This window comes from Homarus americanus, unplaced genomic scaffold (genome assembly GCF_018991925.1).
Source record: "Homarus americanus isolate GMGI-L3 unplaced genomic scaffold, GMGI_Hamer_2.0 scaffold8661, whole genome shotgun sequence".
Taxonomy (NCBI): Eukaryota; Metazoa; Arthropoda; class Malacostraca; order Decapoda; family Nephropidae; genus Homarus; species Homarus americanus.
This window is the reverse complement of record NW_024750657.1, coordinates 10,621-29,167: the sequence shown is the minus strand read 5'-3', so window position 1 is coordinate 29,167 and position 18,547 is coordinate 10,621. Positions and strand designations below refer to the sequence as shown.

Genomic DNA, 18,547 nt, shown 5'->3' with positions numbered 1-18,547 from the left:
ATGTGTTGTGGTGTGACAGCCTGGTGAGGAACATGTGTTGTGGTGTGACAGCCTGGTGAGGAACATGTGTTGTGGTGTGACAGCCTGGTGAGGAACATGTGTTGTGGTGTGACAGGAGTAGACAGCCTGGTGAGGAACATGCCCCTACAGGTCCACTTACACACATGTTCATAGATATTGTGTTGCTTATATATGTACCGTGAGATACAGCCCTTGTGTAGAGCATTACGTCACTGGGTGCTTACAAAGTCCCTTGACGTTTGTGTTTACATTTTTGTGACACTCTCCCGACACTTAAGGACGAATTTGAAAAGAATGCATCGTGGTTGAAACTATTGATGGTTACTATTATTTTAGGGATTTTGAGGAATACTTTGAGTTACATACACTAGTCCATTATTTGGCTCATTTGGTCATTGAGCGCATTAACCCAACACTACAGTATAGTCAGCTGATCAGTGTTTTAACTAATGGTCTATAGTTTTCTACATTACTTCAAAGAAAGTCACTATCTGTGTTTGTTGCCAGGATATCATAAATATATATACACAGTATCATAAAAAAAAACATGATAGAATTATTTCATTTGCTTATAGTGTCTTGTCTCACTATTGACTGATCCATCCTTGTAAGGTGAAGGTGCTGTGATTATTCTGACTGATGGGATCCTGTGAGGTTGCTGGCAGGTAAAACACCTTACACTTTCATCTTATTGGTTGAGTTCTGTGGTGTGCTGCTGTCGTGGTCGTGGGTGACGCGGGTCTTGATTTGTTGGGAGGACTGTTGTGAAGGCCTCCTGCTGCCGTTGAACTTTCTCTCGTGTCGCGGCCGCAGACGAGTTATCACACACACAGCACACGCCACTAACGCCAGACCTAAGCCTATAGCCAATGAAATGTGTTGGTTTAGTGACGGTGAAGAGTATAGTGATATAGTAACGAAAATATTAACGAGGATACAGTAACGACAGTAATTAGTAGCAGTAATGTTGATACAGTAATAATGGAACAGGATGAAGATTAGGCACCCCAGCTAATATCACTTGAGGATTAAACACCCTGACGTTACCTTGGGGGATTAAGTTAGGTTAGTGTTACGGTGTTTAATCTTCGGGTCAAATAAGGTGGTGGTGAATAGTCTTCATCTGATTCGTAATAATAATAATAATAATAATAATAAAAATAATAATAATAATAATACGTCAGTAGCATTAATAACAAAAATAATAACGGCACTAATTATAATAATGATTACCTGACTTAATTATGACTCACCTTGAATATATGCATATGTACCTGAATTCTTAATGATTCTGGCTAAACATTATTGACCTGTTGACTGACTCACCCAGGATGACTTCACCTCTTGACTAGTTTACTGTATATGAGCAGTAGAGCAAAAGGATTACAGAGTTCACAAAGGGTCTGTATAACTAACCCCAGTGGTCAGGATATTATGGTATTGAATGTTACACAGTATTTCAAATAAATTCTTTGTTTAGTTCTACACATAAAGGGCAACTTATTCACAAATGCGTGAGTACAGGCGTGTGAGGCAGTATGTCTGGCCGCACACTTTGTTATTCACATTTGAGTGAGAGGTATTCAAGCACATTGTGTGTTTGATTCTATACATGGGAAATGATATAGTTACTAAGTGCAAAAAAGTGGATACAATCTTAATATGTCGGCTATCTTGCCAGTAGAGATGAAGTGTTGTACCATTTCACACACAGTGTGCTTGGACCTGTCCCTAAAAGGTTCTATCTTCACACAGTCGAGGACGTCGTGTTCGAGTGTGTGGTGATATGTCTGGCCATACACTTTACGTTTAGTTTAGTTCACATCTGCTTGAGGGATATACTGCCAGAGGTACTTGTATCCTAACCTTAATCTAGCGGTTACAACATCTTGTAATCTCGTGATCTTGTTACTTGCGCCATATGCATATTTCACTTGATACATCTCATCATGGTAAACAATGGATTGACTAATGCCTATTTACACTTGTCTACTTGCGTCAAATTCATCAATAAATTCTTTCCTAATTACAGTTTTAAGGGTTCTTTTTGACAGACCCAGATTGCATTCAACAGTGTCTTTGTTTGACGCGAGTTTGGCGAGGGCATCAACTCTGTCATGTTTTTTGGGGCCTATGTGAAAGGGGATCCACAGCAGTTTGACCTTGACACCTCGGTCAACAAGGTACCCATATTTGTGTCTGGCTTTAGAGACAAGCGCGTGACAACTTAAGTTGAGGGTGTCAAGGGCAAGTAGTGAGGATAGAGAATCAGTGATGATGAGACTGTCAGTGACAGTGGTTTCAATAAATTTAATGGCTGTGAGTATGGCAACTAATTCAGTTTGTAGAGTGGATGCCCAGTTGTTATTTCTAACTCTTTTCTCAGTTGTATTACCGTCCGGTTGAGTCACATCGATACCACTTCTAGTCCTCCCACAGGCATTGTTAAGAGATCCATCCATCAGTGTAGATGGTCGTGTGACGTTATCAACAGTCTGTATGGTGTGATGATGAAATTATGTACACCTTTACCGTGAGTGAAGCCATTTATGTTAAGGGACACGTGTTCTCTGACTCATATAAGTTAGTGATATAGGACGAAAAGCATCAGGCTGTCCTGGTTTCGGTAATGGTACAACAATACTGCTCATGATGTGGGTAGTTGGCCTTCGACATGACTCTTATTATGCAATGCCAATAATGGATTATCCGGCACACGCCTTCGTAGTCTAACGATGTTGTAGGTGACTCCGTCCCCTCCAGGGGCAGTGGAACTAGCCCTGGCTAGGGCGGCTTCAAGCTCCCACTCAGTATATGGAACATCACACTCATCGTGCTGTTTGCCCAGCATAAAGCTAATGAGATTACTTCTCTCTACAGACTTCGCATCAAGGAGCTTTCGAGTCCTAGTTGGTAACATGTCATAGCTAGAGACACAAGCCCACTTTGTTATTAGCTCACTCTTGTCTGACTCACCCAGGATGACCTTTCCTCTTGAATGACTCGCCAAGGAGACTTTACCTCTTGACTGACTCACCTAGGACGACTTTACCTCTTAACTGACTCATCCAGAATAACTTTACCTCTTGACTGACTCACCCAAGATAACCTAGTATGACTCACCTCCGGCCACACCGCCCAGGATCTTCCCCTTAAGGGCTGACATTTTCTTCTCAGCCTCTAGCACGTCCTTACGCCATGCCTTTAGTGTCGGCAAGACCTCCTCTCTCTCCTCAAGCCCTGGAGGGAGGAAGTGGAGTTAGAGATGGGGTAAGTAAAGTTAAAGGCGGGGGAAGGGGAGTTACAGACTGGGGCAGGGGAGTTACAGGCGGGGGAAGTGGAGTTAAAGACTGGGGAAGGGGAGTTACAGGCGGGGGAAGTGGAGTTAAAGGCTGGGAAGGGAGGTTACAGGCAGGGGAAGTGGAGTTAAGACGGGGAAAGTGGAGATTAAAAGGCAGGGGAAGTGGAGTTAAGGCAGGAAGTGGAGTTATAGGCGGAGGAAGGGGTTACAGGCGGGGAAGGGAGTTACAAGCGAAGTGGAGTTAAAGACGGGAAAGTGGAATTAAAGGCGGAGAAGGGAGTTACAGGCTGGGGAAGGGGAGTTACAGGCTGGGGAAGGGGAGTTACAGGCAGGGAAGTGGAGTTAAAGGCTGGGAAGTGGAGTTAAGGCAGGGGATGTGGAGTTAAAGGCGGGAAGTGGAGTTATAGGCGGAGGAAGGGAGTTAAAAGGCAGGGAAGTGGAGTTAAAGGCAGGGGAAGTGGAGTTAAAGTCGGGGATGTGGAGTTAAAGGATGGGGAAGGGGAGTTACAGGCGGGGGAAGTGGAGTTAAAGACGGAGGAAGGGGAGTTACAGGCGGGGGAAAGGGAGTTACAGGCTGGGGAAGGGGAGTTACAGGCGGGGGAATGGGGTTAGACAAAACGAGATACAAACAGATTCAGGAAAAGAGAGACAGAGTCAGTCGCCCTTTGAGGAAACACACTACAAATAACGCAGAACTCTTTACTTTTGTCCGGTTAAGGTTAACTGTTAAGGCTAAACAAATGATCTGGCATAAGTAGTGATTACCATAACTACAATAAATGTACGATAGAGTCCCTTAACGTACGATCGAATCCCTCAACAACTATGATGATAATGATGATCCTTATTACAACCCAATAGAACCGAGGTTAAACAAGACTTTGCATTTGATAAAACTAGGAAATAATTTACCAATCTCTCTCTCTCTCTTACCTCGGCAGGAGAGGAAGCCATAGCCGTTATTTAGAGCCACGACCAGCGGCAGTACACACTCCATAATCTTCTCCTCCTTTTCCTCTTCCTTGCTCTCCTCTGCTTCTCCTGTGTCTTGCTTCTCCTCCATCCCTTTCTCCTCCATGTCCTGTCTCATCCCACTGCTCTCATTCTTTCCCTCCCCTTCTTTTTCCTCACTTCCAACTTTCTTTACCTCTTCTTCTTTTCCTCCTTTGGGTCTTCCATCGTCCATAATCTTCTTAAAAGTAAGGCGCATCTTGTCTTGCTCATCGCTCATGGTAGTGACCCAGTACAGAGCTCCGGCCAGTAACTCACAAGATTCCTCACGACTACTCATCAACCTGGGAGCGTTAAACCCATATATGTCCAACTCTAGGAAGAAGCCACTTGTCAGGTTCTTGAGGTGCAGATTGCGAGTCATGTTGCCAACTGAAGGAATCTTGCATCCTACGTAGAGAAAACAAGAGGAAAAATATAAATTAGTATCCAGGTAAATTAATTTTATCATTTTGAGGAAGGTTTGACCTTATGACCATCTGACGTTGAAGTATCTTGATCAAGGTTTAAATAAAAATTAAAATTCATATTTCATCATCATCAACTCGTCTGCCAAGTTTCACCATTTTTTTTTCATTAGAGCTACTGTACACACACACACACACACACACACACACACACACACACAAGGATAAAGAACAGGACGTAAAAGGGGAACTGAGGGAGTCTTTGGAAGGATGAGAGAAGGAAGTTTTTTTTCAGAGAGGTAGTATGAAAGAGTGATGTGTGTGTGTGTGTGTGTGTGTAATTTGATGGGATTTGTGTTTTAGTAGTGTGTGTGTGTGTGTGCGTGTATGCTTATATATGTGTTTTTGTTTTGGTCTGTGTGTGTCTGTCTGTTAATCGTAAAATGGAGACTCTGGAAAAAGCTGATATATTCTCACTTTAGACCTAAGTGGGGATCGAGCCTAAGTTATAGTATTGGAGAATATTGTATAAGTGTGTGTATGTGTGTGTGTGTGTATGTGTTTATGTGTTTATGTGTGTATGTGTGTGTATGTGCGTGTGTGTGCAGCCACACACAGGGTGGTGAAATGCGTCTACAGTGGCAACATTATGTTAGTGTTAAGGTGCAAGCACTGCTTGCTCCCTCTCGTTTTCAGCTGCCGCCGCTGGCTAGCCCTCGTGGCGAACAGAGAAGCAACTTGCATAAGTCTTCCCCTGCCAGTATACAGCCTCCTCACCATCAAGACTCCAACTATGCCTCCTTGTGGCAACACATGGTAACTGGGTGCCTCGTGGGCCCACGCTAGATCAGCAGGGGATCTCGGAGTAGCAGTGGGCCCCAGAGGGACGGCGCATAGGCTCACTGGCATGTGGACACGTTCCTGACGCCTACCAAACACCGGCCCGTTGCCTTGCGGACTAACCTTGGTAGGTATAAGGTTACGGGAGTAAACCCCGAACGAAAAATCTGCGGTGGAGCCCCGCATCAGGCAGACATGCTTACAGAGTTCCAACAAGACCCCAACGGCGATATAGGCGGAAGAGGTGACCACCGTGGAAACCCAACGACTACACCGGCGGACGAAGTCAATGCTGATGGACAGGCCACTAAGGCGAAACCCAACAAACTGGGCTATCGGCAGTCCATTGCAACTCTCCTTCTCCCCAGTCGTTGCAACACTTGCACCACCTTGAAGTGAATGTACGTAAGACTCAGATTCTCTTTCAACCAGCACCTGGTTCAGATACACCTCCACCATCCAACCAGCTTAACGGTACTACCCTCTCTAATGTTGCTTACTTTCGGTATCTCGTCTCCCACCTGTTCACTACCGCAGGCATCGATGAAGAGATTCAGCATCGGATCAGATGTGCATCTCAAGCCTTTGGCAGACTCCAAAATCGTGTCTTCAGCTGTAGGGCGCTGAAATTATCTACAAAGCTGCACGTATATCGAGCAGTGGTCCTCCCCACCCTGTTATATGGCAGTGAGACATGGGTCACATACAGGAGGCACCTCAAGGCACTTGAAAACTTTTACCAACGTAGTCTAAGTTCCATCCCCCGAGTTCGCTGGGAAGACAAGAGAACAAATACCAGTATTCTTGCTGACACCAAGTGTAGGAGCATCGAGGCTACCGTTATCCATGAACAACTACGTTGGACTGACCATGTTACACGCATGGACAACAGTAGACTGCCAAAGTAGCTACTTTGCAGTAACCTAACGAATAGTAAACGTAACGCCGGCGGGCAATTGAAAAGGTATAAGGATAGTCTTAAGACAAACCTGAAAAAGTGCCAAATCGACCCCATCACCTGGGAGTCGATTACTCCACATCGTAACGCTTGGAGGAGCACCACACAAGAAGGTGTCAATACTTTCGAGTTAGCCCGACTGCAAACCGAGGCAGACAAGCGCCAACGCCGAAAAGACGCTGTCACCGCCCCTCCCCCAGTAGATGGAGCCCTCCACATGTGCAACGAATGTGAACGATGCTGCGGGTCCCGTATCGATCTCTTTAGTCACCTCAAAATCACTAACCTAGGTGACATCCCTAATACCTCATATCACTGTATCATAGCTGGATGATCGTCATACTCGATTCCGAGTGACAGCAAAGTGAGTGAGTGAGTGTGTGTGTGTGTGTGTGTGTGTGTGTTTTGGTGTTATTGGTGTGTGAGTGTTTGTGCGCGAAGTGAATAACACAGATAAAGAGAACAAAAAACAGAGAAATAGTGAGATAACTATAAGAAGACAGGATGAGACCGTTAAGACCGCACAAACACAGCACCATCCAACACCACACATGACACAGTACCACACTACACCACACCACACCACACCACACCACACCACGCAACACCACACCACACCACACCAGACAACACCACACAGGATGGAGGATGTTACAAAAGCTAAGTGGAGGGAAGCCCACACACACACACACACACACACACACATACACATACACCGGATAATGTACGAGTCACCCCCTCCTTCTGGTCTTCTTAGCGTGAATAATTAACCACTTTGCGACTCCGGTTATTAAGTACAAAGACAATTATAAACTGTACTAAAACATGACAAAATAAATCATTGTTATATAGATATCTTTTCTTTTATTTTATTTTTATTTTTTTGGGGGGGGATATTGTGTTTATGACGTCAAAGATATTATGATGTAATAGTTGTTAAAGAGATGACATGATATTACTCACCACTAGATAACTCTTTGTTTACTTACGGAAATGTCTAACACCGGATTTCTGTAGAAGTTTGGTCGGCAAGAAGATCATTCCTTTTTTTAAACAATTTTTTACCCGGATTTTCAAGTATTCGTGGGATTTTTTTTTTCCAAAGTGAAGTCACAGAGCAGAAGTGGCGCCATCTTTGTCTTGTTTATGTCGTAATCTTAGGAAAAAGTCGTGTGGGCAAACGTTTTATCTAGGTTTCGTCGTGCGGTTTCTATCCTGAAATTCTGATAAAGTGTTTTAACGGCAAAACAAATCATGAAGCACAATAACACACTTCTTATACCCGAGACACATTTTGGAAGGGGTTTAGGTGACAGTAAGTAAAGGGAGATTTATAATCGAATAAATTCTGTCAGTTTTTGAGGTTAGGTTAGATTAGGTTAGGTTAGGTAAGGTAAGGTTAGGTTAGGTAAGGTAAGGTAAGGTTAGGTAAGGTTAGGTTAGGTAAGGTAAGGTTAGGTTAGGTTAGGTAAGGTAAGGTAAGGTTAGGTTCAGCTCGACCACTCATTACACTTGACACTGTTCACCAAAGAGTTCTGTATTCTAATACGCAACACCTTTAGATCTTATGTTTTTTCTTCAATTTGTCATCAAGTTAACTCAGTTTATGTTGTTTCTTATTTAGTTGTTTACGTTCGTTCTTGATATCCTGTTTACAACAACACGTATTTGACGGTAAGCATGGGAAAGCCACACATACAGTATACAAACACACCCCCACATACATACATACACCCCCACACACATACAGACACCCTCACACACATACATACACCCCACACACACATACATACACCCCACACACACATACCACACCCCCACACACACATACATACACCCCACACACATACATACAATACACATATACACCCCCACACACATACACACACCCTCACACACATACATACACCCCACACACACATACATACACACACACATACATACACCCCCACACACATACATACACCCCACACACATACACATACCCCCACACACATACATACACACACACTTACATACACACCCCCCACACACATACATACACCCCACACACACACATACACCTCACACACACACATACACCCCCACACACATACATACACCCCCACACACATACATACACCCCCACACACACATACATACACCACACATACACCCCACACATACATACACCCCCACACACATACATCCACCCCACACACACACACATACATAACACCCCACACACACACATACATACACCCCCCACACACACATACATACACCCCACACACATACATACACCCCCCACACACACATACACCCCACACACACATCACACCCCCACACACATACATACACCCCACACACACATACATACACCCCCACACACGTACATACAGCCCCACACACATACATACACCCCCACACACAAACCCATATACGTACACCCCCTCCCCACCACACACATACCTGTATACACGTTCTCCCCAAGCTCCGCCTCACTCCGCCCCGCCCTACCCCTCCCTGACCCGCCCCGCACCACAACTAATGTAAAAATAGTAATAACCTTTGCCAACGATGACAGGATATGCTGATTATCGAACTCGTCAGAGACCTTGTTACAATAGATCTAAAACCACAGTCTATTACTGTCCTCTTGTAGGTGTTGAGTTATGGTGTTGACTACTCCCTTGAACAGAGAGACGGACGGAAAAGATGACTTTCCGCTTTCCCAATGGAGCGGCGTCCGGCGGAGACAGAAATTATAGTTCACCAGAAATTGAACTTTATTTAATGCTACCTGGGGGAAGGTTAGTTTAGGTTAGTATGGGTTAGGTTAGGTTTATTTTAGAATAGTTTAGGTTAGGATCGCTCAGCTTACCTTAGATTAGGTTAGGTCATGTTAGGTCAGGTCAGGTTAGGTAACGTTAGGATGTTTAATCATCAGGTGAAATATGCTGCAGGTGATCCACAGACCCTAGACACTCACCGTCTAAGAAGAAGTGCTCCCATAATGTAGGAGGAGTGGCCTCTGTGAACCCAGTCCATACGCCCACCAACAACAGCAACACCCATGACACACTCAATCCTCGGCTTCTGGTGGTGGTGGTGAAGGAGGCCGTCTCAACAGCCTCGTTGGTCGAAGTGTATCCACCAGCACACACACCAAGAGAGTTAAGGTGTCGCAGCATTTTCTTGTCACCCCGCAGAGGTCCTGACGATCCGAAGAGAACCACAGTCATGCCACGGGGACGCTGTGTACACTGTCAGAGATCAACTTTTATTTCGACACAGACTGAGAATCACCATCTAAATCATGTTGTTGATTCTTCTAATTGATAGTTGTGTTAGCATTGTTTATATTTTCGTTGTGCCAAAGCGAGGAAGTCTTTGATAGAGGGAGCTTATGGCCAGATCACAAGGGACACTTTACTAGCTTGGTAAACTATCACGTGCATCGAAACCCCCACAAGATTATAAAGACGCACAACACTTATACCGGCGACGTACACGACTTCTTCATCAACTCATTATAATGGTACGTCTTTTCACTGTTCAAAATCCAATTACAATGATGGTGGCTGTTTATGGACGTGGTATAAAAGGGTAGGAGAACTGGTTGAATACTCTGGTACACATGACGTGTGTAGCAGGAGAACTACGGACTCGTGTGCGACAGTGCGAGTAGAGCGCTCCTTCCTCCACCGGATACTTCGCGTCACTGGCGGGAATCATAAAGGTCTGACCGTCTGTGTCGAAAGTAAACTAGTTAACAGACAACGATATACAGCTTTACATTCACTCTTCTTTTAATTTATTTCCTTCTTTTATCAATACATGTCATACATTAAAAACAGTAATTTAGTCAGAGTGAAAAGATATACAGCTTTGATTTCCTCCCACAACACGCCCCCGCCTGAAGAAGAAAACAGTGAAAAGTAAGATGTGTCAACTGCAGAAGATCAAATGTCATACGTTTTGGGGTGTGAACTCTTCAGAGGAGGTCCACCTGCCCTTGTGTTCCGAAGTATGAGTGGAGGGAGGTAGGTGGCTGTGTGTGGTGGAGGTTGTGACGTCGTTATCGGCGTTAATTACCGTAATTTGATTTAGAATATGTCTAACTAATTATAATTAACCCGTCATACACAAGTTAGATATTATTATTATTATTATTATTATTATTATTATTATTATTATTATTATTCCATGTGAAACCGAGTACGATAGTAGACTATCTCTCTCTTTCTCTCTCTCAGGCTAAACCCTTATTCCCAAAAACGCATTTCCTGTCAGATGTTTTTAATTATGAAATATCTGAAGATAAAACCATTCTCTCTCTCTCTAGGATAAGGATTAATAAACCAACTCTATTTGATGAAGTTAAAGTAAGTTAATTGACCTTAGATTAGGTTAGTTTAAGTCAGGTTTACTCTACATTAAGATAATTCACCTTAACATAGGTTGCTTTTTTACGGGGACCAGCCCACCCGGGCACAGGTCACTGATCCACATCGGGGCCTGGGGGGCGAAAATGTAATAATAATAATAATAATAATAATAATAATAATAATAATAATGATAATAATAATAATAATAATAATAATAATAATAATAATAATAATAATAATAATAATAATAATATAAAGAACCATAAATAAATACAAAAATGAAATAAAGATCAAGAGTGAGAAGCAATATATGTATGTTGTGTTGTCAATAGTGAGAGAAACAATTGAGACCCTGCAAGTGTGTGTAAATGAGGCAGAAAGTCAGATTAGCAACCTGGGACTTGGTAAAAATTTTCATGATACCATATGGCAGCAGTCTACCATTAGACAACACATTATGCTTCCAATATCTTCCCAGGCGGTAGTACCTCCCTGTTTGGTAGCTGCCTACTACCTAATACAGAGTAATCTAAATTAATGAAATTTCCCTAATCCGTATTTTTTTTTCATTTGTCTTTTAGTTTTCCGTAATTTTTTTTTTTTTTTTAAGTTTTATCATACGAGCGTTTGTAGAACTGGTTAACTCACACGTTCGCATTTTGTGTTTGTTCTCCCAACTTGATAATTTAAATATAAAACGGATTTTCCTGGTTAGGTTAGGTTAGAATAATCTCTGAGTGAAATAAAGTTGTGTTGAGTCTCATTCCCCTTTTATTCAGCTACTGATAAATTCTCCAACAAGGCATCCAGTAGTTTTATCTGACATTTTGATGGTGTGTTGTCTACTTAAATCTCTTTTCTCTTGACCTGACTGATAGGAGTTTATCGTACGTGATAGAATTGTTTTTCTCTTAAGTACGGCTTAACGCAGGAGGGAGCAGTTTTTGTTGAGAATTAAACTCCCAGTTAAAAGCTACAATACAAAGACCATTTTTGGAAATTCCTCTCCTGGACGAAGAGAAAAAATATTAAGAAAAAGCTAACGGAAACGGTTATCTAAGGCGGATGTGGGTGTCTGTTTACACGATGAGAGGCCCCCAAGCTGCAGGAATCCGTGATGGTGGGGTGCTTCACGTATCACAGCACCAGGACCCCAAGCTGCAGGAATCCGTGATGGTGGGGTGCTTCACGTATCACAGCACCAGGACCCCAAGCGGCAGGAACCCGTGATGGTGGGGTGCTTCACGTATCACAGCACCAGGACCCCAAGCGGCAGGAACCCGTGATGGTGGGGTGCTTCACGTATCACAGCACCAGGACCCCCAAGCTGCAGGAACCCGTGATGGTGGGGTGCTTCACGCATCACAGCACCAGGACCCCAAGCTGCAGGAACCCGTGATGGTGGGGTGCTTCACGTATCACAACACCAGGACCCCCAAGCTGCAGGAATCCGTGATGGTGGGGTAGCCACGTATCACAGCACCAGACCCCAAGCAGCAGGAACCCGTGATGGTGGGGTGCCACGTAGGACCCCAAGCGGCAGGAACCCGTGATGGTGGGGTGCTTCACGTATCTGACACCAGACCCCCAGCTGCCGGAACCCGTGATGGTGGGGTGCTTCACGTATCACAGCACCAGGACCGGCAGCAGAACCCGTGATGGTGGGGTGCTTCACGTATCACAGCACCAGGACCCCCAAGCTGCAGGAACCCGTGATGGTGAGGGGTGCTTCACGTATCAGCACCAGGACCCCAAGCTGCAGGAACCCGTGATGGTGGGTGCTTCACGTATCACAGCAGCAGAACCCGTGATGGTGGGGTGCTTCACGTATGACAGCACCGCAGGACTGTGGCACAAGTAGGGCTGGGTTAAAACACTGGTCCAAGACGACTGAATAAACTCCATCTGATCTTTGAGCTGTCAAGACGCATCACCTGAAGATTAATCACACTAATAGTAACCTAATCTAATGCAGCCTACCCCCGGGTATCGTTTGGGTAATTAATCGTCAGGTAGAATAAACTAGGGATCATAATAACTAATATATGTCCTGTTTGGTAACTGTTTGTCTGCCAGCGAGAGGAGGGGGAGAGCACAGGGTCAAAAACAGCTCCATGGTCTAAAATTTATCTCCTTTTGAGTCTCTGGTGGCGTTGTCAAGACGGCGGCCTCCCTTGGCAGTGTGAGTGACAGGAAATTCGTGTTGGTGATTCTATCTCTCAAGCTTATCTCTGTCTCGCTTTATTTTTTGGCTCATTAATTGTTATCGTGTGTGTGTTTGTTTTATACATACATACATACATACATACATACATACATACATACATACATACCGCCACTACTCATTTCCTAAAAAAAATCGTAGTTAAGCCGAAGAGATTAGTCAGTTTACAAATTTTGTCAGTTTCTAAAGTCTTAAGTCTACCTAACCTAACATAATCTACCTTAACCTGAGCTTCACCTAAACATTATTATGTGATTAATGATAGGTTAGGTTAGGTTAGGTTAGGTTAGGGTTTTTTTATTTGTGGTAAATTATATACTGTAACAGTATCTGTTTTTTCTGAAAGTTCCCATCTCACCGAATGTCAACGGGAGTGATGGCAAGGGTGGGCGGCGTGGGTGGGTGGCGAGGGTGGGGGACGAGGGTGGGCGGCGAGGGTGGGCGATGAGGATGGGCGCCGAGGATGGGCGGTGAGGGTGGCAAGATGACAACCACCTATAGTTGCTCGCCTCCCTCACAGCTAACGATCATCACAATAAATTTTTTTTTTTTAACATCAAACTTGACCTGGATTTACGAAAGACGGGAATCTATATTATAACTTTAGAGATCACCAGGTCGGAGATGTAGTCATATTGTCCTGGGTTCGAAACCCTGATTACCTGTAAATGGCTGTGTTTTGTGTTTGTTGTTGTGGACACAGAGAGAAGGGATGGGATAGAAACGTTAAACAAGGGGTGAATAAGACAGTTAGAGAAGAGACAAGAGCAGTAAAGAGACAACAGACAGACAGACAGACAGACAGACCTTCCTCCCTTATCTACGAATCCACTGCCATACCTGAATAAACCTTTGAACCTTTCTTTTCACCCAACTCAAGGTTTTCCATTAAATTTGAAGAGCGACGTTACTTTATTCTGACAATGGTCTTATAATGTTTTAGTTTGTTGTCATTATACAGAGTTAAATCCTTTTTACATGTGACGTTAGTTAATGATGTTTGGTGGTCAGGTTAGGTCATGAAATACTTCTAACTGTTGATCTACCACGAGCTTAACCTGTCAAGATACATACTCTAACATTTAATGCTCATTCAGTATATAAGTCTATCTCTTAAAGTAATATATCATTCCATTTACTTCTTTATTTTGGGGTCATTTTCTATATATTTTAAAGGGAGTTATTTGACATTTCATCTCTATCTCAGTTTTTATTCATATTTACTTTGATATGTACATAAAGCTTCTGCATATGTACCTCTGTTTAACCTCTTTAATTTTAGCTTTATTAGACTGTAATACACGCGAGCTTTCAGTAGCGACCCTATGGAAGAGAATTTTCACGAATTATCCCTTTAAGAGTGAAATGCTTAGGTTTTCTTTGATTTACAAATGTATCCGTTTTCTGTGAGAGTAAATCATGATTGAAACTACTTTGTGAGGGACAGGACAACTATGGAGTTGGGAAATACGATGGCTTGGTGGGATAGGGAAGACAAAATAACTTTGTGGGGTTAGGAAACAGGAATGGCGGGGTATTTACTTTCTTTCTTTCTTTTTAGTCACATTCATTGTGGTGTCTTATCTTAGATATCAACAGTGAGAGTCAAGACGTTAACAAGGTAATTACCGTCCACCTTTAAGCCGTTCCGGTAGACCAAGGACTGTTATAGTTCTTAGTTTAATAAGTTACCTTATTCGTAGTGAAACCTAATTAGTAACTTTTTCTTCTGGAAGATGTCGCCACCAGCGTGATGCACTGTGTTGACATGCTGAGTTCGGAAGCGTCAATGTGGCTTCGTGACGCCGTATTCTTCTCCTCATGTATCATAAAAGGTTGCGATATTATATTATCTTGAGTCTTAAACATTGTAGGTTGGTACTCGTGTATCACATTATACATCATACCAATGTTAATTTCACAACATAATTTGTGTATAGCTCAAGGATTTTAATCATACTTTTCAGCATTTCGGAGACGTCCAGATATCTTAATTGTTTTGTTTGAAAACTTATACATAACTTTTCCGTTTAACGTAAATTATTTGTTTTCATGCTAATGGGCGCCATAATAAATATAACCACTGACTTTACGGTAAATATTAACACAGAAGAACTTTTGAATACATGTTTTTGCTTATATATAATAAAATGGCTAATTGCCTAGTTCTAGCAAATGTTGCTAACCTCTACGATGCATGACACATCCCCACAGGTAATAATTTAATACATAATAGTAAGCCAACTTATTAAAATAAAATATTTGTGTCAACAAGAGCTTGGCATCCTCCATGACGTCTCCATCCCTCCTCCCTTGGTTCGTTGGTTCAAACTTTGTGATTCGATTGGTTCGAAATTGTATCGGTCTGGATCGACTTTCAGCGTTATTAACTTTGATTAAGACAACTTGCTCAATTGTTTCCAGCAGTGCAGTGTACAGGTGACGGACTCGGTGCTCTTCACTCTCGCCTCAACCCTACCTCGTAAGACTTATTATTTGTGTAAATTGTGCGTGTATACGTCAAGACGAACCCTAGCTGGAGTGAAGCAGCACTCGGACGGCGCAACACATTAAGCGGAGAATACGGTAAGATATTCATTAGTAAAGGCAGGTGAAGTGATGGCCGGATGATTTATTAAACGTAAAGTTGGGCAGCTACAGGGTTTTGTTTGCGAGAATTACAGGCTGTGAATAAAAGGAGGTAGAGGACGACGGAGAGAAGAAGAAAGGGAGACTATTAGCTACAAAACACAGAGGGGAGGATATTATCGAGGTAAATAGGGTAGAAGTCTTAAGGTCACGGCAGCCATTTGCATTGTTTTCCTCTCAGTTTTCGAGACGATCTTCCTTCAAGTGTAGGTTTTCACGAGTACCAGGTAACGCTTCACTATCGCCGAGGGGAAACTCTTGTCATAGGAATTAAAAAATTTGCTTATCTTGTGCTGTTCTGCATCTTTTTGTATTTCACATGCTTTATTTTTAAGCCAGTCATTCTTTAGAATGCGAAGTTCCAGTTGGGCTGCTGCTTTCTTCTGTATCAGATCTGTTCTTCAGTACGTGTATCATCACATAAGCATGTTCGAGCTGCTCTTTGAAAGTATGTGCTACTGCTGGGTCCTCCAGACACTTAGTATTAAACTTCTTCTGGAGGCTTGCTGCCTTTGCCGTTTTGGGGCGAAGTGAAATGAGAGCTTAGCTCTGACAAGTTGATGATCAGTGTCACAGTGATCTGAGCCATGCATGGCACGGGTGATGAGGACATCTCGGCGATCTCTTTCTCTGACAATGATGTAGTCAATGAGATACCAGTTTTTGGATCGTGGGTGTTGCCACGAACCCTTGAACTTGTCGGCCTGCCTAAACAAGGTATTGGTGATAGTGGGGCTGTGTGCAGCACACTTGCTGAGGAGGAGTAGGCTATTGGCATTACACTTGCCTAGTCCATTTCTCTCTATGGTTCCCTGCCAAATGCTAACATCTCTGCCAACTCTGGCATTGAAGTCGCCAAGGAGCACAACCTTGTCTTCTCTGAGGATAGAGGTTAGCACTGTCAAGGTCGGCGTAAAATGCCTCCTTGATGTCATCCTCTGCATCCAGCGTTGGGGTGTATGCACTGATGAAAAAGGCATGACGAGAGTGATTCAGTGGGGCTCGAAGCGTCATGAGGCGCTCGTTGATCCCAATAGGCATTTCAGTTAGCCTGTGTAGGATGCATTGGCAGATGGCAAAGCCAACTCCATAAATGCAGTTTCTCTCTACAACAGGCTTACCCTTCCAGAAGAAGGTATAGCCAGACCCCCATTCTGTGAGCTTGCCCCCCCTCATCTGGGAACAGGGACTCACTGATGGCTGCTATGTTGATGTTATATCTAGCCAACTCTTTTGCCACAAGGGCAGTTCTTCTTTCAGGACGCTCATTTGTGCCAGTATCCAGAATGGTCTTGACATTCCATGCAGCGACCATAAGAGGTTGTATGGTTTATTTTTGTTTGGATCTGATTTTGACTGTGTTTTCGACTGCGGTTGCCCAGTCAGGTTGGATTTTTAGGCAGGCTATGTTTAGGGCACCTTTTCTAGCCACCCTCCCCATGTGGGGTGAGCAGAGTGGCTCCTCGTAAGGCCTGCTCAGTTGCACAGACAGGACCGGATTGCACTGCTGCCTAGATTCCAGTGCATAAACGACTATCTTATCTGTGATGCCCATGTACAAAGTTGTGACTAGAGACTCCAGGCAATCATCTGTGGCTGTCCCCATCGCCATAGGACTTTTGGGGGTATAGGGGATTTTGGTGATGATGAAAGCTATGATGAGCTGGATGATAGCTGCGTGCGAGTTGACTTATGTGGTGAGGAAGGAGCGCAGGCTACAACCACACATCTTGGCTCTCCCTTTTGCTGATCAGTGGTGCAAGTGGTGCAAAGACTTGGGAGAGTTGCAATGGACTGCCAATAGCCCAGTTTGTTGGGTTTCGCCTTAGTGGCCTGTCCATCAGGCATTACCTTCGTCCGCCGGTGTAGTCGTTGGGTTTCCACGGTGGTCATCTCTTCCGCCTATATCGCCGTTGGGGTCTTGTTGAAGCTCTGTAAGCATGTCTGCCTGATGCGGGGCTCCACAGCAAATTTTTCATTCTGGGTTTACTCCCGTAGCCTTATACCTACCAAAGTTAATTCACAAGGCAGCGGGGCAATGGCTGGTAGGCGCCAGAACGTGTACACATGCCAGTGGGCCTATGTGCCGTCCCTATGGGGCCCACTGCTACTCCGAGATCCCCTGCTGATCTAGCGTGGGCCCAGGAGGCACCCAGTTACTGTGTGTTGCCACTAGGAGGCACAGATGGAGTCTTGATGGTGAAGAGGCTGTGTACTGGCAGGGGAAGACTTATGAAAGTTATTTCCTTGTTCGCCACGAGGGCTAGCCAGCGGCGGCAGCTGAAAGCGAGAGGGAGCAAGCAGTGCTTGTACCTTAACACTAACATAGTGCTGCCACACTAGACGCATTTCACCACCGTGTGCGACACACACACTACAACCACACACACTATACTATCGTACACGTTATACGTACTACAACACACACACACACACACACACACACACACACACACACACTATTCTACCACACACACTATTCTACCACACACACTGTACTGCCACACACATGCACTACAGTATATGATAATAGTGGTTATGCATAGTGTTTGAAGACTGCCGACCCTAGGGCCACCTAGACGTGAATTTGTTTAAGGTGTAGAAGCTGTTGCCAACACACCAGCCACACCCTCATTTAAACCAACTGTATTATCCTGTGTAGAATGGTACCCAGGTCTACAAGGCTGTGTGGCTAGCATGCTAACCATTAGGCTACACTAATTTAGCGATGATGCGCGCACAATACTGAATTACCTCCCCCCCCCT

At 44.0% G+C, this 18,547-nt stretch overlaps 1 protein-coding gene across 2 annotated transcripts; it reads right to left on the bottom strand.

Annotated features, from left to right (window-relative positions):
* Positions 1-18: 18 nt before the first annotated feature.
* Positions 19-10,256, bottom strand: LOC121854129. 2 transcript variants are annotated; one of them, XM_042348521.1, is made up of 4 exons: positions 9,510-10,256; positions 4,256-4,723; positions 3,145-3,261; positions 19-881 (listed from the first exon to the last, which is right to left on the bottom strand). In XM_042348521.1, the coding sequence occupies exons 1-4, from the start codon at positions 9,760-9,762 to the stop codon at positions 697-699; spliced, it is 1,023 nt and encodes a 340-aa protein (XP_042204455.1). In that variant the 5' UTR covers positions 9,763-10,256; the 3' UTR covers positions 19-696. The 2 variants fall into 2 exon arrangements, with proteins under 2 accessions (XP_042204455.1, XP_042204456.1); XM_042348522.1 differs by lacking the exon at positions 9,510-10,256 and adding an exon at positions 7,528-7,943.
* Between the last annotated feature and the right edge of the window lie 8,291 nt (positions 10,257-18,547).

Coding starts and splice junctions, on each gene's coding strand:
- LOC121854129 (XM_042348521.1), bottom strand. CDS start 9,762: ATGACTGTGGTTCTCTTCGGATCGTCAGGACCTCTGCGGGGTGACAAG. Junction 4,724..9,509: donor GGAGCACTTCTTCTTAGACG/GTGAGTGTCTAG, acceptor TTCTCTACGTAG/GATGCAAGATTCCTTCAGTT. Junction 882..3,144: donor CCTGGGCGGTGTGGCCGGAG/GTGAGTCATACT, acceptor CATTGGCTATAG/GCTTAGGTCTGGCGTTAGTG.